At 37.6% G+C, this 24,684-nt stretch overlaps 2 protein-coding genes and 1 long non-coding RNA gene across 3 annotated transcripts; 2 read left to right on the top strand and 1 right to left on the bottom strand.

Moving 5' to 3' along the window:
- Positions 1-10,234: 10,234 nt before the first annotated feature.
- On the top strand, positions 10,235-12,636 carry LOC112557404. Its single transcript, XR_003097951.1, has 5 exons — positions 10,235-10,418; positions 10,659-10,694; positions 10,912-11,059; positions 11,395-11,546; positions 11,742-12,636. It is a non-coding gene; the product is annotated as an uncharacterized LOC112557404 (long non-coding RNA).
- Positions 12,637-12,744: 108 nt separating this feature from the next.
- Positions 12,745-22,361, bottom strand: LOC112557353 (tetratricopeptide repeat protein 30A-like). The gene is made up of 16 exons (XM_025227154.1): positions 22,202-22,361; positions 21,960-22,025; positions 21,028-21,237; positions 20,350-20,406; positions 19,685-19,753; positions 19,367-19,538; positions 18,536-18,664; positions 17,898-18,100; positions 17,185-17,250; positions 16,844-16,963; positions 15,820-15,957; positions 15,485-15,634; positions 14,969-15,040; positions 14,450-14,553; positions 13,763-13,971; positions 12,745-13,149 (listed from the first exon to the last, which is right to left on the bottom strand). Exons 1-16 carry the CDS (start codon positions 22,253-22,255, stop codon positions 13,025-13,027), a joined length of 1,944 nt encoding a protein of 647 aa, XP_025082939.1. The 5' UTR covers positions 22,256-22,361; the 3' UTR covers positions 12,745-13,024.
- On the top strand, positions 22,349-24,675 carry LOC112557358 (protein KTI12 homolog). The gene has a single exon (XM_025227167.1). It carries the CDS (start codon positions 22,502-22,504, stop codon positions 23,426-23,428), a length of 927 nt encoding a protein of 308 aa, XP_025082952.1. The 5' UTR covers positions 22,349-22,501; the 3' UTR covers positions 23,429-24,675.
- Positions 24,676-24,684: the final 9 nt, after the last annotated feature.

The raw sequence follows: 24,684 nt of genomic DNA, 5'->3' as shown, positions 1-24,684 counted from the left end.
ACATCTGATGTTCTTCCCCTTCCATTGTACTTTATTGCTAGACTGCATTGACATTAGGCAAAGATGTCTGCACGTCCCCTTCAGTTTGTCTTTTAGCCTTTTACTTGAAAGCAAAAATACAAACCTTCCACTCTCTTAACTTTGTGACTACTGACACAATGAAAGTCAAAATACTACAGCAGCATAGTTGAATATGGTATTATTATGAAGACATGGTTGTACATTTTAAGTTCACTGCTCTACCATCATCACAAACACCTTCCTGGATACGAACTCTCTCCCTCAGCACGAGAATCAAAACCTTCTGTGTCAGGGCTCCGGTCACCCATGGTGGGTTAACACGCACAGTGCGTGACTACAGGCTTACTAGAGAGCTAAAGGGTTAATTAGCAGCGGCGGTGCTTTTCTTGTCTTACCAGCGTCAGAACCCTCTCCCACCCCAGACTGCCCACCCGCCCACACAAACACCCTCCGTCACGTCAGGTGGTGGCTGGAGGTGCACGCGGCGCGGTGCAAGCACGCTGATGGCTCTTCGAGCGCCGCCACGACCTGCACTTCCACGGAAAGCGATTCACCTGCCAGGTAGGCTGGCGGAGGGCGGGTTGCTGCTGGAGGTGTTACTCATAGCCCCAGAGCTGAATCACTGCATGTAGGTTCATTATGCCCAGCTAGATAACAGCCGATACCGTTGGCATCGAATTTTTAACTAGACCAATATTGTACACAGCGCAGTTTGAGGGTGAATAGGTGAGGATCAAAATGTCTGGATAACGATGGTAGCATCATTAACTGAAAATTGAGTACAGTTTGTGTCCCTATCAAGTGTTAACTTCTAATAAAAAAAATTGCTTCCAAGCGCCTACATATTTTACCTGCTGATGAAACTAGCACTTGAAAATTGAAGAATATTTTTTCGTTTAAGCATGTCGCTCACAAGTGAACCCTAACTATAAAGGCCGAACTTCTGTCTGGTGGAGAGAAAGAGTAGTTTGAGCTGTAGAGGACAGGCGGTCTTGGCTACTCTAGTAGTCATGCTTCCTTCATTACTTCCATTTCATCCCAGGTCGAACTTTCCTGCTGGACGTGGGCAGTTCGACCTTAAACACTTGCGGTTATATATGCATATGTGTCAGGAGAGAGACAGAGAATACAAATACTGAATACTGACGGTGTCAGAATACACGCATGTTGTCGATTTATATGCATCACACTTGGCGGAAAAATATTCCCTTCCATTTCTTATCTACCGAAAAGCACCCCCTCCTCCCCGCTTTCTCCAAACCAGTAAAATGAAATTAGCGAAATTAAGAGAACCGCCCCGAGCACTTTCCTCACCATCCCCGCGCTACGCCGGTGTTCCGCGTGGAGGGTCTCCGCAGGAGTTCGCAGGTAAGACTTTGGCGGAGGTCAAGAGAAAGCTGGTGATGTCTGCAAGTGGTTGGAGCGGAAACAGAGAAACCCACCGGTAGTGGCGTCGAAGACGCGCGGGCCTCGCGAGGGTGTGCGCCGGCGTGCCGCCTCTCTGCCGCCTCCCATGACGCTGTCGGCGCCGCGCCGCCGCTGAGGCTGCCATCTATTTCCACTCTCCGCCATCGATACGGTGAGGGGGAGGGAGGCCCGGCGTGATGGGGGAGGGCCAAAAATGATAGGAAAACAGCAGCATCAGTCACCTGTGCACTTGCCGACCGCCGCGGTACCATCCTGGGCCGCAAGTCTCCCTCCGAGCCCATCGCCCGCCCCTCCTTGGCTGCCGCACAGTCTGCTGTCTGCGACAGACACCATTCCTGACGGACTGCGGCACCCATTAGATAAAAATTCAAAAAAACCAAAAAACAAAATATGAAAAAAATCCTAAACCTTTCCCACTTCCTCACCTTTGAGTAATCGGAAATGTAGCATTTCTCTCTCACTTTCTTCACATTTTCTTCTTTCTCAACATGAATGACCAGCGGAAATGCCAATGATGACTTTGAAAGTGTAGGTTCAAATCCCGTCCGGATAAATTTCTCTAGGAAAAAAAAATTAAGAGAGAAAGTACGAGAAAACGAGTTTGTTGTTAGAGGCACTACCAAACATTTTTTTAAAGAGATCGATGGATTTTGGCAAAATATATTTGTCGGTAAATGACACCGCCGTACACGCTGTCGTTTACGAAGCATCCCGCTGCACTGTAGTCGTTTCGCACCTGTAATCAACGGAAGGCGCGGAATGCCGCTCAAGCGCGGGAAAGTTCTGGCGCCAGCCATGCTGTTGTTTGCGAGGCGCGAGATAAGATTCCATCAAACAGTCTTCACCTTTTCGTCCTCCAGTGTCTAGTAACAGCTACTGGCAAAAGTCTCGCACAGCCTTAAAGTCAATAAGTCATTAAGGTAACTATACCATATTGAGAATTTTCAAACTTTGCGAAAGGTGGGTCAGGAAGATGATGATGACGATGATGATGACTACTTCACTCTAATCTATTCCATATAGCACGGTTATAAGGCAGCATCAAGCATTCGGCTGTTTCTTTGTTGTCAGTTTACATCACATGTAATTTTGTTATCAACATGGATTTACCACACCAAGTCAAGATGAAAATCAGTCAATGACACTCGGCGTCAGTATGGCGAAATACATGCTCAGGTGCCATCAGGTGTGGTTGTAGGTTCAGGATGTCTGCTTTGATTGAATATTCTTTCGCTGTCTTCCAAAAATGAAAGACTACTCAGAAATCATAATCTTTCTCATCTCTCTGGTTATATGTTATGAAATGACCTCAAAAGTTTTAACAATTGTTGATCTTTATTTGGAGCCCCCGGTAATCTGTGGAGTAAAGGGTTACAAAAAGTTACAATAAAGATGCTTCGGAGCAAACAGTCTGGTAACGAAAGGAACACTGCAAAAACCTTGTTAGGATCGGACAAACGATTCACTCAGAAATAATTGTATTTACAGTTTACTTCCCCAAACATTCCGATGTAAGTACTGATCGTATGTCACTGAGTTGCGGGCAACGTGCTGCTAATGTCTTCTTACTGAGGCACAAAACACGATTGAATAGAATTGAAACCAGTTTCACTGCACATGACTTTGTTCAGTGGCGGTTTCAATTTTTTTTAATTGGGATAAAAATAACCGCCTTTTTAAAGACTTGAAAAAAAAATTAGCACACAATTTTTAAATTTATTTTTCATTGCTCATTTTTTTCGGGTGTTTAAAAATAAAAGTGCGCATGTGAAGTACGACCGACCTGGAGTACCCGCGAGCTGTGACACATTTACTAAACATTACAAAGGTGGTTTTTCTTTGGTTAAAAGGTCACAGTGAATGATTTAAAAATGAGTCCTCTGCATTCAGCAACATTACAACAATGTTCCCTACACTCGCGCTTTCGATGGCTGACAATGTTGTGTCTCGTGTGTCACAGGGACCTCACCACCCTTGTAGTACTGTGACACGCAGGCAAACTGGCTGCACACCAGACAGGTGTCGGTCCCTTTACTTCGCCGTGGCCACTCCTCAACAGGTGAGTTACGGAGCTTTTATTAACTTTATATTTATTTTCTTCTTTTTTTTTTATTTATTTATTTTTATTTTTTATTTATTTATTTTTGCAATTTTGAGTTGGAGGCGCTATTTAATGCTATGAATGGAGTCTTTAGAGCTGAACACGTTCGTCGCAGTCGGCACGGCGATGTCATTGTGTCACTGTGCATAATGTGAATGGTTTCCCCCTCTCTCTCAGACCCCAACCTCCTTCGTGTGCTTGCACGCACTAGACGCACATGCATAAGAAACTGATTATGTTGCTACACTCAATCCTTAAAACACAGAAATTTTTTTAAATAATGTTTTATTCTTAAACAAAATTTGTAAGATTACTATAGGTTTAGCACAGTGTTTGTTTAAAATAACTTTTATAAACATTCACATTCTTTCAGTATTTCCATAATGTTTAAAGACTTTCAGAGTAATTGCAGTCTAATTACCTCTAAGGATATATGTATACACACAAATGTTTGGAAAGGAATATAATTATAGACTTTAAAAAAATTAAACACGCATTTTAAAAACTACCGAAATCATTGATTTCTTGTTTTTATTATTAATATTTTAATGTTCTCAAAATTATTGTCTATAAGAAAAGAATTTTAAAAACATCAAGATACAGGCAAGTGAAGTTTAAATTATTATAGTGCTTGAAAATTATGTCCACAGTCATTTCTCCCTGCACTCTCTCCCCATTACCCTCGCAAAAAAGTTTTGGAATTAGTCCCAATTTGATTTCCAGATTAATTCCCATTCTTCTCTGTGAAGATTGGCGAATATAAAAATAAATTATTTTCATGTTAGTGATGCTTATATCGCCTAACAGACACTCGCAACAAGATGGAAAGATTACTTACCACGTACTTTATTCACATACGTGTGTACGTGCGTCTGTGCGATGTTAAACTGGAGTCTGTAGAGCAAGCTGTCATAACTTAAGGTGGACAACTCCTGTACTGTTAAAAAAGGGTTCACATAGTTCCGTCCCTTGTCTGTCGAATGGTACAGGGTGTGCAGCATGCAGCATCACAGGACTAGAGGACAGCAGAGTTGGGTACCTGACTCCACCTTGACTCTAACATCTGTATTTGCTAAATGTGATTAGGTGATCATAAGCGTTGAGTGTGAACTGTGTGATCAGCTACCTACACTCCCACTTGCTGACCCCAGTGGCTTGTGGTGCCACTGGCTGACCCCAGTGGCTTGTGGTTACCTTCTCTGTGAAGATTGGCGAATATAAAAATAAATTATTTTCACTCACAAAACTTCCTCATCATATTCCCTTGTTCACCTTTTTCTCGACCCTAGTATCATCGTCTGGCACCAGCCAATGACATCACTTTAGCTCTAGAGTGTTCAGTATGGTCTTCTTAATATTGTCAGACAAACCCGTATCCAGTTGCATCAAAGAACACAAAAATCACATAAAATTTCAACCAGTTTTTCTTCTAAAAGACCGGAAAGAAATTTCCTTCTCCTGGTCAATGAATGAAGTTTGATGAGGAGTGAGAACACCTTGTGTCAGTATCACCGGACAAAGCACAGGAGAGAAATTCACCTTAGTGTCCAGGCGCTAATTTGAAAGGTGTAATCATCAGGTCTGCCGCAGACAGCAAGACCCACACTGGTATGAAGCTGCAGTTGTACCCACGGTCCGTCATACTGTCGTGTGACCCGCCTGGTGCCGGCGTCCACCAGGGCATCGCACGCAGCGCGCACATCACAGCAAACTGTCGCCTGTTGGGAGGCACACCCTCTCACCCACTCACCTCCAACACACCCACACACTCCCCATGCCTCGTCCATCCTGATAGACACACTGTCTGACCTTGAAATAAGTTGTGACCTTTTTATTCATTTTTTTAAAAAGTGTGGGAACAAATACTTTCATAGAAAATATAAAGTGTTTTTATAAACTGAGAAGTGACAGTGTGTGTGGGCATGAGAGACTGCAAACTCACAGTTAAAGACGTTTGGTGTGTGCCAACGTTTAATGTATTTAATGTTAATTTCAGATCCATTATGTTCTGATATTTAACCTAGTAACAACATGACATATTTCCAAATGAACACAATTTTAAATTATTTGATTTTGTGTAATACTACATACCACAGTAACCTGCTTATGTGTGTCACATCGGTAAATCAGAAAAATACAGTTACTAGCTCGAAGTGACTTTAAGGTGGCTTTATTGGGAGCAAGGTAGTTAACAGAGGTTTGGAGATAAGTGTATCTTTCCTCGCATCATCATTGTGCTCATTCTATTTATTTCCTCACCCGATGTCGTCTTCCAGAATCCTCCCTCTCCTCAGCTGGATATATACCCCACCCCCTTAAACCTCCCAACTGCTGTATTTTTTGGTTACTCATTTATCAACAACTCCTTCATCTGAATTTTGTGTCGTTTATTCAGTTCTGCGAAATGTTTCAGGTTATGTGCTTGAAGTATGCAACGCTCGTCAGGTCACGTGCTCAAAGTGTGACGTTTAGTACCTACAGTACCTGTCTCCCCAGGTTGTGAACATAACGTATCAGACGATTTTCTGTATGTGAGAGTCTTCTTGTTCCTGTGCTGTATGTTGTTGGGCGGTCGAATGCAATAAAGTCAGGGGTGGGATGGGGAGCAGCACAGTCATACTTATGTTTCGCGACCTCTGCATGATCCTATTACCTGCTACACATGACTGAACCCATTTCATTTATATTTCCCAGCACACTAGAGTAAACACGTTACATCTGTATTAGTTTACACTTGAATGATGTCGAACATGGCGTATTTGTCTTGCTGGATGCTTTGTCTGGTTTACTGCAAACAACATTAAAAGAGTGTTTTACGGCGGAGAGAAACATTCTTCAACACGGTTCGCGTCATCCTACCCGCACTCTGGTCAAATGTCGAGCCACTTAGCATCCCCTTACCTACTTCACTAACCGTAAAGTGCCGGGGCCATGGATAGTTAAGTATATGGATACAGTATTTTCTTCTTGAATGAAAAATAAAAAATTATGAGGGGAAAAAAGCGATAACAGATGAAGGAAGAAAGAAAGAGAGACCCGGAGGAATTATTGATGAAGTCATGCGCGTCGAACTTCCATCTATGGGATCACAAACGTGTACACAACGTAGAAATCACGTACAAATTTATGTCACGGGTGTGACCTTTATGCTCGAAGCATGCAGCAGAAAAAAACTGGCTTTAACGAGTTCTTGCAATACCTTAAGATACTTTTCTCGTAAATCATATTTTGAACAATATTAAAGAAAGTGTTCCTCGTCTTCAATGATTGCACAGAATGAAGACATACTAGTTTGATTACTGTAGAAGTTATTTGCATTTTGAAACTTAAAGTAATGTCTGACAAGTATTTTTCTGGCTGCAATAGGGACTTGAACGAAGGGTATTTTGAGAAACGATCGCTGCCATTCAGCTTGCAGTACCAGTCCTGCTTGTAACAATCCATTCTTTATCTGAAGATTTTCCAAATGACTTATTTCCCACTCCTCCCTTTATTCAGTCTTCAGAGACGCTGAATAGGTCAAACATTTTCTCATTCTGGGCAATTTAGCCGTTCGTTCCCACAGCCACCACCCGTCTACAAGCATTTTTAACCATCTATTTCACCTGCTTTAGTGATCTAGAGAACATCAACCTGAGCTACTAGCCTTCCGAGTACATAGGGCTGTCGATATACCGAGGGTATCTGCCTAGTTCTTCATGTATCATAGCATTCGGTATCAGATTTCATATTTCAGACGCATGCAAGGGCTTCATCTGAGCCTCAAGCCACTTTAAAAATATTGAATATTCCATATTTCATATGCTCCACATATTTCTAACAATTGCCTCCACCTTGCCCTCGGCTCTGCCAGCAAATTCTTCTGGTGCCGAATCAAAAGACTCTTTTCTAGTCATCGTAAAACCTAAATATTTTGACCTGTTTGCTTTTTTAATGCCCTTACCCTTACAGCACCATTTTCACTAAATGTCCACACTTACAACCCCCCCCCCCTTTTTTTTTTCTTGGTCAAATCTGCGACCAGACCCAGTGCATCCGAAGCTTGTTCTAAATTGTTCAGTTAATTCCGTCAGGCGGTACAAAGAGAAAGAAAAGGGAGAAATAAAAACTAGAGAACACGATAATTGCTGGCAAATAGAAAATCACCAGAGATGTCCTGTGAATTATGAACAATTGCACAAAACCAGTTTTCAAAGTATAAACTCCATGGCACTGGGTGGAGACTGCGAATGAAACTGGCGGTGGTTGGGCGCTCGTTAGGTGGACTACCGCTGTCGTGGATCATAATGAGCAGACGACACGTACGGCGACCGACGACAGTTATTTTATTGTCAGCAACCCCCTCGGTGCAGACGGCTGCCCAGTGGCGTCAGGGGTCTTTTAAAGTCAAGGAGGTGTGAGAGTAGATTTCACGCACCAGCGTCCGTGTTCTGCAGTCACTTTGCACTGTGCCCGCCAAGTCAGACGAGAAGGTGTGAACACCATTGTCCTCAGTTCACCCCTCCTCCCAGTTGTGGTTATCGGGCCTGTGATCATGCCTGTGCCATCAGACAAAATGCTTGTCTGCCGATGTATCTGCGGTAGAATTTCGTCTCCACGCTGAAGTGGTGTCGCCATGATTGTCACGACATACGGAGGTGATGGGAGGACGGTGGGACTGCGGGACGTTTGGGAGGGTACAGAGGGGTGGCAGACGACGGTTCTGGCCAAGTTCGAAGGATTCGTAATACGATCAAGTATTTACAAAGCGCTCTAGGGGCACTGAAAGCTATGAATAGATGACAAACACTTCAACGGGGAACGAGGGAGACAGAGTGAGAAAACATCATGTGAAGAGGGAAAATTAAGGAGCGGCGGGGGGATGAGTAGGACAGAGGAGAGAAAGAACTGGAGACTGCTCGGGAGAGAGGAAGTAGGAAGATATACAGTAAAACAAACGACTTTTCACATTAAAACATGCAATTTCTGTTCCATTTTCATGTTTTAAAATAAATTGTAGAGATCTGGAGTCCTGATGTATTCCACCAGCATCTTCAACTAAATCAATGAAAGAAACAAATTCTTCTTAGGTTGTGGCTAGTTTATTAAACGCATAGGTGATAGGCCCTCAGCACAAAATAGAGTCTTTTCAAGAAACATAACAAATGTGAATGTGTTTAACAGGTTATTTGATATGCAAGTCAGACCAATCTTATGTTATGGAGAAGAAGTCTGGGGTCTCCATGGAAATGTTTGTATCAAAATTAAAAAAGTGCACACATATGCTATGAAAAGATTTTTGGGTGTGCGTACACATAGTCCTAACAGGATGGTATAGGGTGATTTCCACTTTTTGTCAACATATATATATATAAGTTGTGTAAGATGCTGGATACAAGTAACAATGATGGAGCAACAAAGACTTCCATGAAGAGCTTACAAAATGTTAGAACGGATGGACAATAATGGGAAGCAAAACTGGGTATCTGAGATCAGGCTACTTCTACTTAGTTATGGTTTTGGACATGTTTGGCTAAATTGAGGAGTGGAAGCTGTAAGCAATTTTATGAAACATTTTACTTTTTGTAGACATAAGCCTCTGTAGTTTAAAGCTATTTGGTCTAGTGTAATACATTTTCGGAATGATATATCTACCATTGCGTGTTTATTGAGTCAAGCTTATTTGACATACGTGGTGTCATTGTAGAGAAGAAGTGATTAAGCTGGTGCCGCATTCTTCTTCTTGGGTTTCTTTAGGAGCTTTCATAATTTCAAAAATTGTCTTTAACTTTAGATCCGTATTGTATTTTGATTTCTCGTTGGTGAACACGCACGCTCAAAACGACAATAAATTTGCGATGAAATTTTGTTAAGGTAAGTTAATTTTTTTATTTTGAACTACCGGTTCCACATTGTAAAACCCTTAGGTTCCCAGTCACTTAATCCCCAGACACTTCATCCCCAGACACTTCATCCCCAACGCTTCATCCTTAAAATGAAATTTTAACTATAAAAATTATGAAGCCGGCGAAAAATTTAACTGAAATTCAAATAATTATCTTCATATAAACATCACAATAAGTTTTACAATTAAAATAAATATTGAAATACATTAATAATATTCAAATCATGCTAGTAACTTCAACGTCATTTGAACCTCTACAACATTAGTTAAAGTATTTTAATGGTAAAACTTATTGTGATGTTTATATGAAGATAATTATTTGAATTTCAATTAAATTTTTCGCCGGCTTCATAATTTTTATAGTTAAAATTTCATTTTAAGGATGAAGCGTTGGGGTTGAAGTGTCTGGGGATTAAGTGTCTGGACACCAAAACGACAATAAATTTGCGATGAAATTTTGTTAAGGTAAGTTAATTTTTTTTATTTTGAACTACCGGTTCCACATTGTAAAACCCTTAAAATGAACCTTCAATGAAAGACGTTCTAGTGAAGTTGATAGAGCATCTCAGACTTGGCGAGAAAGATGTGAAATGATACCGATTTGTTTTCTAGATTAACATTTTATCATCATTTTCAAAATTTAAATAACGAATCTGAAACCACGGATATATATATATATATAGTGTATTATAAGCGTATATGTGTTTAAAAAAAATAGTTGCATCGACTTTGTTACGACTGAAATTTCTGATCTATGGAAATGGTATGGGAGTCGTGGGTACGAGTGATCTCCCTTCAGTAAGCCTGGCAACACTTCCGGTATAAGGACGCCTCCTCGACCAATCGCATGGCAGAGCGTCAGCAAGTCGACACGAAAGGAATCTACTATGGCTGTCAGCGCGCAATCTTTGTTGGTTTTTCTTGGAATTATTTTCACATTCTTTTATGCCGCTGGTACTTCGGTTCCAGATGGTATGCAGAAGGGTAAGGACGAAGTTCTTTAAAGTAAAGGAACAAGATTAATACACATGAAAAGGAAACACAAATTAACCTCTCTGGCGAGCTCAAAATAGAAATACCATGATGGTATTCTAGGGGCTGAAAAAAATCACATTAGATATAAATATCACCTTTTAAGACAACATAAATGCATGCTATGTTATGATTGTTGTACATTTATCCAGTATTATGTATAAATGTATTTGTTTCAACTTTTGTTTTCAGAAGTGTATTGTCTGGGATGTGAGACAACAATGAAAGGTACGTGAGCAAATAAATTTAGGGAAGTGGGGATTCCGAACAACTTTTCATATAATTAAAATATATATTATGAGGCTCAAAATGTTAGCATTACTTTTCCTTTAATTCTTATAACGCCTTCTGTATCAAAGTAAACTTTATTTTACAGACATGGAAGTGTACCCTCTCACTCACACACAGATGTAAAATACCTTTGGTTAAACATTTGTACTTTCAGTATTTGACCGTCTGCTGAGGGGTGTCCCTAAAGACAAACTTGATGGGACTTTGGCTACAGCCTTTCGAGTCATTGTGTGTGCCAAACAATTTTGACTTGCATGAAGTTTCAAAAGATTTGCTCTCTTCAGCCTGCAATCATCTGATAAGTAAGAATTATGTGTAAAAAAGAGAATATATTTGTGTTGGCTGTCTTTCAGACACTGGTGTAATGTATTCATTGCTTAATTTTAGTTGTGTACTAAATGAAAGGTACCTAATCTTGAATCAGTCTTTTGGTAGTTTTGATGACTTTATGCAAATCTAACTAAATCAACTGTTATTTCATCCCAGACTGCCATACGAGAAATTTCAAGATAGGTGTATTTCTAGTTTAAATTTGTTTCATCTTTTAAACAGTTTATTAGTATCTAAACGATTACCAAGTTTAAGTCCCATTAGTAAAATTGTAATATGGAAAATTTTATTTTGTTTTTGATTTTAGAACAGTATGGACCAACATTAAAAGAAATCTTGCTGGCTGAATACCATCAACAAAATCTGCCCACGTATCTAAACCTTGTGCAGCGTGTATGCTCAGGACTGACTGGCGCTTGTCATGGAGTTCTGCATGATGACCATGACCATGACCCACTGGTCAGTTTAAGCAATATTTCTTTTCAAAATGTCTGCATAAATTTATAAGCTGTTAGACTTATACTGTTGCAACAAAAGCTGAATAATGTATTGAACTTGTCTTATAATTGAAAAGTTTATAATGCCTTACACTACAGATTCAAACAAATAAACAAAAAGAAAGCAGTGTCTGATCTTTGAACCTTTCGATTTCAGACTGACAATGCACACATCAAACTGGATGCAGCAAGCAGTGAGTTTGTTTTACTTCCTGGCAAAAACTTGAAGATGGCCAAGCCTGTGAGTGAGATGCGCGAGGAGTTGTGATACCACAGGACTTACTTCACTGCCATTTCCATGCTTGCAATATAAACATCAATTATGTCAGCACATCTGTCTGTGAACAAGGTTTGTTAACTGAAAGCATTTGATATTAAGTGTTGTTTTCTAAACTTCACCCAAGGAAGCTTCCCTTCCGTGATATGTATCTATAGGATACGCTATTTTACTAACCTTTATGTGGACATTTTTATAGTTTTACACGGAATCTTTATTCTACTATACACTACTATACCTCAAAATTTTAAGACTTTACAATATATGTGCTTATTGTGACTGAATAAAGTTATATTGATCAGTGTTTTGGTATCTCCCTCTGTCCTTCATGACCTTATTACCATACCATCTTCATGCAATTTATCAGCAATGCAGTTATAGTGCTTGTTCTTTTTTCTTTGTACTTAATGCTTTGAAACCAAACCCCTCAAGCATGACTTACATCTCTAACATGTGAATGTGCACCAACATCATACACTGCACACTCTATCCCACCACCAGGATTGGTGTTTCAAAGTGCCCATATTTTGTTGAATATGCTTGTTTGAATCAATGCAGGTGAGAATGACAGAAAATCATATTATTTTGTGAATTAAAGCTTTAAACATATTTCACTTGCTAAACAAAGTTGAGAGGAGGCTTAGCATTCCAACCACATTATTTCTTGACCAAAGTTATGTTTCAAGTTTGTTAGTGATGGTAATTTTGTGTCGGAAATATGAATAATAATTCTTACTTTGAACAGTGGAATACTCAATAAAACTTTCTCAATTAATCTGATTGTACACTTTTTAATGAAATTAATTTTAAGCTTGATCTGCAAATGAGTGTCCACTTTTTTTTTTTTACATACAAACATCATCATTAACAAAGTAGACTCCAATAATTTCAACAAAATTTTAATATACATTGAAAGTAATTAATAAATTATGTAAAACTGTTATCACAGACAATGTTCTTTTTCACCAGATTTTTTTTTCTTCCTGCAGTTTTCTACAAGAACATATTTCTGGGTTGAGGAAAGGCATTGCAAAGGTTGTTAACTCAGTTCAGGGTTTCTGACTTGCCCACACAGTAAATGTGTTTTTTTCCAAAATTGGGTAAACTGCAAGGGATTCAGGAAGAAAGACATGCCTCTTATTTCCCTCATGGAAAGAAACTTCTCAGTTAAGCTGAAGAAGAAGGCTTTTCAACAGGCGTGCCTCATAAGCCACTGTATTACGTCCTGGATGCATGGGTTCCTCTTCAAGAGGTTGTTCAATCGTGGCTTTAACGTCACGGCCATACACTGCAAACATATATAGAAGGTGAGTTTAAAAAATTGCTCCAGAAGCTTCAAAACATAACAACTCCAATCTGCAGAAAGAACAAATATTTTTAGGAACATGTCTTACAAACATTTTTCATTTCCATGAAGTATCCCACGTAACAAACTGAGCTTAAAGTACCCCTTCACTATTTCTTGCTGTAGGTTTCATATACTATCACTTATGTATTAACATGTAGCTTTATCCACACAAACATCTTTATATTTTACATCCTAAAAAAGGGTTAGACATAAATATTTTTTAATGCTTTGGTTATGACACTGGTTAACAACATATTTATTATTTTGAATACTCAGTTTTTCTTTAAACTACTGAAATAACTAATACACAGTCTAAGATTTAAAAAAATATATTTCTCAATTGCAATCTTTGAAATTTTAATGTTACCTGGCTGCACTTTTGTAACCGCTAAGCCCTCATCTTTGATTTGCAGTTCCTTTGTGTTATTCCTAAATAGTTTTTTTAACATAAAGCACCAAGAAAATGAGAAAAAAAACCATGGTTATGGTTTTTATGAAAAAGGCACTTACCTCACACGTACATAAGTCAAAAGGATTTAAGAAAAAGACTCACATTCACAGCACTCAAGAAACTGGATGCACTCTGTGATGACAGAATCTCGAATCATAATCATGTGCTTGGCCATGTTCTCAATAAGAGACAGGAAGCAGCGTTTTGCATAGAACCATGTGTCTGTCCCTAGCTTCTTGTTGTATGGTTCAAGGCTCTTGATGACACGTGAGATACCAAACTCATAGTTGCCTTTGGCACAGTATAATGTTCTGCAGAGATAGTCAAATATTTCTTACTTTTATGCTCTTAAAACGTGCCCACAATATAATGATTTACTGCAGGGAAGCTGTAAAGTTATCAAGGATTTCACAGAAAGTATATTATAATGGTGTTAAAAGTTTTGATAATACTGAAGCTTGTCTGGAGAGCCTAAACAATTTGTTATCTCAGGTAATTATCTGAGCCACAAAGAGGTACTCCAATGCCTGGTTTGCTCCAAAGGAAATCATACTAATTTTTATTTTTTGAAAGAATGACAATTGTGTATTGTTTGAAAGAGTGCTGTCTCATCTATGTGTCAGGGATTCTTTACAAGAGGTGGGTCTCTCATATGCAATGGTTTTTGCAGCACCTAACATAAAAGAAGTGGATGTTATAAACTATAAATATTTGCAGCTGGCTCACTAGAATTCAAGATTTTTATCTTCTAAGAAGCTCACGCTGTTTATAATTATACAGCAAGCATACCCTATTACAAGATTCACAATGCAGAGATGGTATATTTTTTTCTCAGGATCTTCATAAGCCAGCTGTTCTTCTTCTTTTTCTATTTTCCGCATCAACTCTTCTGCCTGAACAGATTCAAACATTAAGACAGTTATAACAACAACTAACACTTGCCCAACTTCTATGGCAATTGTAAGAGAGGTGCCAGCATTAATGTTTAAAAGTCTTTACTTCTAGACTATGCTGTAGCCAGGTCATCCAACACTTTTTCCCCCATGTGAATAAAATAATCATCCACAAATAGTGTGCTATAAAGTAGAAAATCAAGCTTCAACTGTAAGAATTTTATCAAGACTGCAGTGAAAGTCCATGTAGCTAACATTTTCTCTAGATTAATGAGGAAATATTTAAAAAGGGTGTTTCAATCTGTGCAGTTATCAACTGCATTTTTATAATTTGTTCATCATAAAAGAAAACAGAAGATTTGCAAGGAACAGTCTCTTGCCATGATGTTCTGTTTTTGTCTTGATGAGTACTCACCTCTTCATTCTGGCTGGTCATAATGCATGATACACACAGGTTTGCCAGCACAATGGCACTTACACTCAGAAGCTGCCACAGAAATTTGCCAATAATTATTTGAACTATTGATACCTCAGTACACTGCCCCATCAGCAGATATTATCCAAAGTGTACATCATATGTTTACTGAGAAAAGACGCCAAAAAAGGACAGTTTAAGCAACTGCCTATTCAACAACTAGATCAAAAGTTGTCTATTAACTTTATAGCATCAAAGGCTTCAAATAAGCAGTAACATTTGTTTTTAAATAGCTTTAATTATGGCACCCATTCACTAGAAGCATATAATCAGCTCTCTGAGTGGCTTTTATCCAACAGGACTTTACAAATAAGATTATATTTTCACATATTTTAAAATCCTATAGTAGATATTTAAAAAGTACAACCATTAAACCACATAATGTTAAATCTTCATTGCTTTATAATGCAGAAGCTCAAATAACTTTTAAAGTGTAAGCACAAGGAACACACTCACAGAGTCATAATTTTTCTTGACGATGGGATCATAGAAGCCTGCTGCTTCTTTGTATTTATTTTCTTGCATGAAAAGCACATGTGCTACATTTAGCTTCCAGATATCATGCTCATTACAAAACTCGACAGATTTTCGGAAAATCTTTTCAACCTGAAACCAAGAGAATAATATAGTTGGCATTAAAAACTTCAAGCAGCTTCTTAACTAAAACTTATCCATAACAAACTTTCGTTTATTAGATGCTCTCAGACTATCTCAGAAAAGTAGAAACTGAATTATTGAAAAACAAATTTAAAGGGAAACAAGCATGAAGATCACAGCAAATGTTTCAATACTTGTTGATAGTTTTCCATGTCCCAGTAGATCTTAGCCTGCTGCATCAAGACTGGAATGTAACGCTCCAGTGCTTCATCATATTCATTTACTGTCCGCTTCACTGCCTCATCATCATGGTTCTGTCTTGCCTCTTGAACCTAATGAAAGAAAATTGTTCTTCACATTTATCAGTCTCACCTAAAATTGACTTATCTTTTCCTTTAAGAAGACTTGTGTGCGATTGACATGACTTTTTCAGATATCAAACACATCTGCCATCTTTTAAATCTTTATCTTTTTTTGATGGAGAGTGATGCCCCTTCACCTTACAGGCTTGAGGGGACTAGTCCTCCAGATTTCTTTGGATTTTGTTAATTTTTTGACATTTTGTTTTACTTCCACAGCTTCAGCTGATCCATAGACTAACAGTCTTTTCTTTCACGATGCCATTTTCGTCTGTCCAGTTTCTTGTTTGTGCACACTGACAGCGAGATGAAATATGCAATGTGGCTTAACTTCTTGATGACTCAAGGCAGGAAAACTGTCTACAGCTTGTGTGACCTGCAGAGGTTTATCCTCAGCATTCTTGATCTGTTCTTTCTAATGACTTCTCCTATGACAAACAGCCGCAGATCTAAACTCTAAATCTTAGACGTGAAATGTGCTTCCAGGCTGTTCAAAGAAATCGGGTCCTCCATTTATTTGTCCCCAAGATTATTTTTTTTCTATAATTTATACATTTATTTTAATTTCATAGACTTTTTGAATAATGGAGTGCTGTAATCATTCAGTTTTTAATCAGATAGCACTATACTTTTTTCATCATCATCATCATTCATGTTTCCACGCATTATCCCCGTTTCTTTCCTGTCATCTTGGTTGGTTTCTTCAATTTCTCCCTATCATAATTATTATTATTGTTGTTGTTGTTATAATTAGTAACATTTGTAAAGTGCCATGCATGCTCATTGAGCTGGGATATGGCACTATAAAAATAACTGTTGTTATTATTATCTAAAATGTAAGTGATCTTCCTACTACAACCTGCTTAGTGAGTTTTCGAAGAGTCTCTGTCTGCTTTGTTGCCATCTCATCAAGTCTGCGATAGGCCTCTTCTGGCGAGGTCTGTCTTGTAATGACTGCCTCCAGAAAATCATACAAATACTGCACAAGAAATGATTAGAAGGCTGTTAGCTTAAAAGAAAAGCTTACATGTTTCAACATTTACTGTCAACATTATCTCTTTTTATGTACTTTCCAATTCTCAACTTTTAAATGACAAAATTAAAATTGTATGGTCATATAAGGGAAATACTTCTACATTTAATTTTAAAACTACAAAACAGACAAAATGCTTAAACAAATGAAAAAAAAATGATACTCACGGGTATTAAAAGTTTGTATGTCAGGTGTGCATTTTCTGCTAGGACATCAGCTGCCAGGTCATAGTACTGAAAAAGAATAATTAAGCACTTCTTCATGAACTTATCCTAAAATGTACTGAAACATTATTACTCTAAACTCTGCAAGACACATCAACATGTAAAAAATATATAATATTCTCAAACCCATAACATAAAACAGAAACAGTTCTTGCAGGGAAATATCTCTGTGCCTCTGGAATGTTTGACAAATCTGATTTTCTCAAGTGCTGTTTTAATCTGTTCAGCATACCAAGAAATAGAATGAGTCTTTCCCATGAGTCCTTTTATTATCTGTCACATACTGAATTCCAAAATAAGTTTTTGGAACTTTGGAAACTGGTGTCCACAAAGAAATCTATGTCCATCACTAAGAAAGAAGTAAAGAAAGCCAACCAATAACAAAAAATGGCAAAGGCAGGACATGATGGGCTTTGCGCTGAAAACTTTTAAGCTGGAGGTAGAAGAAATTCTGAAGATGCTTTGCGAAATCTTCCAGAAAATGTGGGATGGTAAACAAAAACCATACACTGTGCATCATTGTGGAATAGGAAATAGCAAATGTCATAAAAGCAAACATGAATATATGGATGAATGTACCTTTACTATTCATACTCTCGGCTAAGCATTAGGCAACTAACAGAAGATGCATGATCAAGAAATGAACTTTGCCCTACCTCATATTTGATATAAAGCAGTAAAAGGTTCCCAAAAGTTTCTGGTGGAAAAGGATTTTGCTGCAACAAAAACTGCAACTTCTGGAAACCCCGTGTTGGTTCAGCCTCCATGTTCATTAATGCTTGGTTATGGAGTGTTACAGCATCCAGTTCCTCCTCAGATCGTGGAGGCATGTCTGTCAAAGCCTCACATGCTGCCTCATCTGCAAAACAAGATCTGGCTTTGAAAATGGCAGCATTACCCTCCTTGGCTTAAAACTAAGTATGTATTTTTGGCCACAACTTTTAGACTTACTGTTATATTTAAGATGCAAGCAATTAATTATTTTTCTGTTTTTATTCTAGCTTGTTTTTCCATTTCATAAACTAATATTGATAAAATAAATTTATGGTGAGTGATAGGTTTAATAGAGGAAGGGAAAGATGCAAGGCAGATTAAAGAAGAATTATGAACAGAAGAAGGTGAAAGCTTTAAGGACTTTATACATATAAAGTTATATTGATAAATTGCATTCACAAAGTTTTATTTGTACTGATTACATTAAAGCTTTCTTACTGGAATAGTGATCCCAAATTTATAAACTGACATTGCAGAAGTGGACAGACTAAATATCCTTTGTACTGAACAAAAAACTCACAATTTTTCAGCTGGTATTCAATTGCTGCTTTAAGATTGAAAGCCTCAACAAGAGCTGTCTCATGCAGTGTCAATGAGTTCCCAACACTTCGAACATCAATCCCCTCTGTTGTCATTCCAACACTAAGCTCTGTGAGAAACCAAAGTTTTCATGAAGAAATCATAATATAGCACAGTTAGAAAATTTATTAAATCAATGAAAGCAGTTTGCAAGAATCTGCCATTAAATGTTGATAATAAATCATAAGCACAAAAGATAAAAAAATTCATATTATGTGCAAATTATTATTCTCATTACGGTGTAAAGAAAAAGAATAAAACACAGTAGATTTTATTCTTTTCTTGTCTCCCAAAAAATTGAGACAAAGCCCCCATAGTAAATGAGTTTACAAATATTGCATCCCTTGGACAAGTATTTCACAAGCATGCTTTTCTGACTATGCATGGAAAAAATTGAATAATACAGTTGAGAGCTCAAGGTTGTACAATGGAAACTGTTGAACTGCATATGGTCATAAACCCCACTCTCAACCCCACAAAAAACATACTAAACACCAAGAGGCACAAACAATCCAGCACGCTTCAGAGAACATGATGCATAGATCTAATGCAGACAAGAAAATTACAAGAGAACCTCACTCCAAACACAGACAGCTGTCACCCTTAACCTAGAAGGCAAAGGGATATAGATCTCATCCAATAGCCCATACAGCATATAAAACTGCCAGCTGTTAATAATCTGTTGACATCCTACCTGCATAAAATTCATAACATGTTCAAAAAGTGTTCTGGAGATCAAAAATATTTTAGTCTACACATAAAGCCACTACACCTGGGTGCTCCCTGATGCCTCGTTCAATGATATCAGCAATATGTTTGAGTGCTGGAGCATACTGCTTCATGGTGTAGTGGCACAGTGCTATGTTGTATGACAAATCTGGTTTGTAGCCCACAACCTGCATGGCCTGAGTAAACTTCTGACAAGCCTCATCATACCTTGCCTCCTAAAAATAAATGTTTCATTGCATAAGCAAAATAAACGATAATGAAGAATCATTGTAATGTTTTAAGAACAATTTTAAAAATTCCACAGGAAAAAAAAGGAAATTTTGAATAGTCTAGCTTTAGCAATATAAAGTCTTTTCTTAACCTTAAAAAGCAGGCAGCCAAAGTTGATTTCTGTGTCTGGGTCATCTGAAGGACACTGCTCCACAAGGCTCTATAAAAGGAAAAAAACAATACTGCAACTGTATATTTTACTTTCCTTCGCTCCTAATGGGATCACTCTTCATCAACCTGGTAATACACATCTGTGCACCATATCTAGTCATTTTACATCAACTTCTCTTAAAAAATGTCATTCCTTTATCAATAAGGCACAAAAAACAATGAATGCTGAGCACATGGCTGGTGAAGATGACAATGGCGATTAGGAAAATGTTTTTGAAAGTCTACGGGAAGTCTAATTTCACATGGATTTGCAAGAACGTGCTGAGTTAGAATTTTTAGGGACATATGACTTCTACATATTTTGACTTTAAATTATAATTTAGATTTGCTTTTTTTATCATTTTTAGTACATCTGTTTTCTTTAAAAATGCTTAAATTTCACGCACATGTAGGCAAAATCTTGTATGTCAATAATCTGTCCTCAATGAGATAAATTAAAGGAATTTAGTCAAAGATTTCAATATTTGTAACCAGAACATATGCTGATGTGCAAGCATGATGAAAAAAGTGATGACTTCTGAAAATGATAATAAAATAATATCATTTATATATATTTTTTTTAAAAATGCAAAAAGAATACCATACCTTTGCTGCTGGCAAGTCTTCTTCACCATACTTAATAGCAGCTTGTAGCTTTGTAATCTGTAACAAAAACACAAGAGCATTTACGATATCAGACAGCTTGATATTATCCAGAGAATAATTCCAGCTGGCAAGAACATAACTCAAAGGTCCTGCGCCATATAATGACAAGGTGGAATCATACGGCTTGAAAAACCAGGATTAAGTTCTAAATTATTTTATCACATTGATTTATTATATACAAACAAGAACCTTATTTATACAAGACAAAACTAATATTCTTTTTTGGTTAAATGTAAGTTAGTGGACAACACAGAAACATAAAAAATTCTGTTTTAACAATGTACCACTTCAAGGAATGTACTACACACAACACTTTACTGTAGCTTACTGTGGCACAAGTTGAATATTCCCCTCACTATAAGGAAAACTACAATGCCAGTCAGGATAAAATAACAATTTATGAAAATCTAGACTAAACTTTAAAAGAAGGAAAAAAGGTGCAACAGTTAAAGTCTTTATGATTGCAGTCACTACTTTTAAATATAATTATGGGAAATACTTCTTCAATCAGCTAGTACACACTAGCGAATTTTAATTTTTTTTAGATTGAAATTTGGTTCTGGTAAAACTATTACAATAATATCTAATTCTAAAAAGTGGGTTAATGATTCTACTGACCTGCCCCTGGTAATGTGGCTGGTCAATCTGACATGTCACTTTCATTGCCTCCTGAAAGAGACAGGCTTTATAAAGAGACTGAGCGTAGTACAGACGATACTCCTCTACTTCAGGATGCAGACTTGCCAGCTGCTCATAGCAATCAGATGCATTAACAAAGTCCTGCATCTGGTAGTAGCAGTAAGCCAGTACTGAGAGAGCTGCACGGGACTGAAAAGAAATTATGAGTGGAATTTGAAGTAGCAGAAAATATTGCTGCAAATATTCCCCAACGGAATGAAATGTAAACCAATGTATACATACAAGCATATTAAGTCATGCACTTATATGGGCTCATGTGTGTGTGTGTGTGCAAGAGAGAGAATGCAGAGCTCTATAAACTATAAAGAGAAAAAAAAATGTTATTAATAATAATGAACATTTTTACAGTGCTTTTCCAATGAAATGTTCAGAGCACTTTGCAGAAATAAAAAAGAAGAAAGTGGTAAACTTCTTCTTGTTCCTAATCCCCCCAGTGGAGCATAACTCGCCTAGAAACCCCCCGGGGAACCTGCCGGTCCCAAACCTGGATGAAGGATCGAGGAGGGTTGGGCGTGGGGCTATCAACCCCTGCCCTGTAAAAAGACCTCTGCTACAGAAACCGCAAGTGGTAAACTGCATGACAGCTAATATTATGAGCCAGCAAAACCGTTAATAAAACCACTAAATCTCCAAAAATTACAAACAATGCTTTTATAGTAAGATTTGCTTTAAAACTATTAAAATTCCAACAATAAAATACACCAACTTAAGAATTCAAAGATCTTATGCAAAAGAAAAGTTCATTTTAGAAGACTGAAAATCAAATTTATTCAATTTCTGGGTGGGGGGCGTGGAGAGGGGGAGGTAGGATAAAATTATTTTAAATATTAATGTGTAGTTTTAATACATACCCTTGGATGACTTTGCAACTGATGATTGAGAATCTGCATTGCTTCATTGTATCGCTGGTCTTTGATCTGGTGAGATTATCAAAGCATTAGCAAAAGTAGACAAGTCTCTGGCTGCTGGTACTTAAAAAAAGAGAGGGAAAGAATGAGTATACTATATATTACTCCAAACAAAAACAAGAAATCATAGTATTTTTTCACTATAATTTATATTCATATGCTAAACACGTAAGGCATGCACTCACAAGACCATAAATTGTTGATGTATATTCTCCTTCCTTCATCTGTAAGTGAGCCATCGTTGCCAGAAAAGTGATTCAGAGTGATAAGTGCCGTCAATGTTTGGTTGGCAACTTCAGGAATTCTTCTTATTGCGCATGCTCCAGAGTTACCATAAAAGATGGAAGAACAACAATTACTTTCAAAATGAGTTTCAGAATTTTAAAACCAGAACAGACCATATTTAAACACTTGAAATTATTTTTACTAAATTTATAAGCATACATTTAGTTAAAGCGATTTTTTTTATTTAAAGAGAAGGGTTGATGGCGTCAGGAATCCGTAGCAAGGGAGATAACTATAATCACATTGCACGTTGCTCAGACGAGTTTGGTAGCAGTGAAATGCCACTTGTTATATTATGTGGATTTCCTGTCAGTGGAAAAACAACAAGAGCAAATGAATTGTGTAAGTATATGTCAAATCATCACGCTGAAAGGAAAATCCACTTTATAAGTGACCATTCTTTAGGTGTGGCGAGAAATGAAGTTTACTCATGTTCGCATAGAGAGAGAGAAATGCGAGGTTCTTTGAAGTCTTCTGTCCAAAGATGCCTCAACAGGGAAGATGTGGTGATTCTAGACTCGTTAAACTATATTAAAGGTTTCAGATACGAATTGTACTGTGTTACCAAGGCATGCCAAACAACACAGTGTGTTATTTTCTGCGATACAAGTAAAGAGAGAATTGTAGAATGGAATGACAACAGAATTTCCGCAGCTGGTGATTCTCCTGACGAGGCATATGACAGAGATGTTTTGGAAGGGCTTGTAATGAGATTTGAACAGCCTAGCCCAAATAATAGATGGGACAGTCCACTTTTTGTTGTACAGTGTGACGAGCCGTTGCCGGCACATCAGGTGTGTTCAGCTTTATTTGACAGAAACGCCCTGCCGCCAAACCAGTCAACGCAATCGCAGCCTCTTTCATCTACGAACTTTCTGTACGAACTTGATCGAGTCACTCAAGATGTTGTAACCCATATTATTGATGCGCAGAAAACTGGTGTTGTTGGAGATCTCATCCCGATCAAAGGTGCAAGTGAGCAGATTATGTTGACGAGGACTTTGACTTTAGGAGAGTTGCAACGGCACAAACGACAGTTTATAACATACACGAAAATGCACCCAGTTGATGATCCAGGAAAACTGCCCAATTTATTTGTGCAATATCTAAATAATACCCTAAAATGATGAACTTTTATAAGGCGTTATCCTGAAACAGTTGATGTTGCAAAATCTTATACAACTTTTATAATTGCTAATTTGATATTTAACTGTCATAATTGTTCTGAAGCGTGACAGTTATGCAGTCTGAGACCAACAGGCTAAGAGAGAGTGAGATCATTTTGTAATATTACAAGATATGACTGTGAAGTATGTTACATTGCTACTACATACATATTAGAAGGACATAAGAGTTTCAATTATGTACATGAAGTACTTAGCACACCAATCTTTTCCATCTTTACTGCCTTGTGTAAACTGGTCAGTTTTGTTTTGTTTTGCAGGGATTGTAGAACTTATTACAAAAGTGTTTTTCAAACTCATCATATTTTTAAAAGACAGCATACAACAAAAGTAATCCAAACCTTTTCATTTAGATGACCGAAAGCTTCGTACACAGCTATTTGCATGCCTGATTTAATAAATAAGGGAATAAATGTTTTTTCTGAATGGTGGCATTTTGTACAAGGCAGAGGAGTTAAGGGGGAGGGGGGAAGGGTTTGAGCATGTGTTGGAAGAGTGGGTTGAGTAACACTTTGTTACTGCTTACAATAGAAAACGCAAATTGCTATGATGATTTTCAGTATGATTATCCAGCCAACATTATTGTAGAATTTTAGCTATTGTTTGCAAATTGTTACAAAATGCTTAAGTCTGAAGTGCGAATCATCAGTTGATTTGTAAAAAATGTACCATTTAAAGATTGTCCAAAATATGCTGTGACTTCCATTTCCTTATAGAATTTATATGCATTTGTACTTTATAGAGCTTTTGCCTTTAAAAAATGCTCCCAAATTTTTTTTTCATCTTTTTTAGTTGGTGAGTTTTGTGTGTGTGTAATTATTTCATCAATATAATGTATCAGTCTGTGGGAAATTCATGCAGATTTCTTATAGATGAGGCGCATACACTCACACACATGCACACTCACGTATATATGGCTGTAAAAGTTTAAAATGTATATGCATCAATAAATTCAGTGTCTTGGTATCTCCCATGATAATGATAATTCTTTCCGGAAAGATTACAATATTATCTTTTTCACTAATGCTTCTTCATTGTAGTCTTAGTAAAATACCAGTTTTGGTAGTCATGGCATACTTGTCCAAAAACATAAATAAAAAAACATGGTAGACAACTGACATGCATGTTTTTCATGTGTATGTAAATTTTGTTCAAATCAGTATGTGAATAAACTTGTACTCACAACAGCAGACAGTGAC

The sequence above is a fragment of the Pomacea canaliculata genome, linkage group LG1 (genome assembly GCF_003073045.1).
Source record: "Pomacea canaliculata isolate SZHN2017 linkage group LG1, ASM307304v1, whole genome shotgun sequence".
NCBI lineage: Eukaryota > Metazoa > Mollusca > Gastropoda > Architaenioglossa > Ampullariidae > Pomacea > Pomacea canaliculata.
The sequence above is the reverse complement of the archived record's forward strand: the minus strand, read 5'-3'. Positions and strand labels throughout refer to the sequence as shown.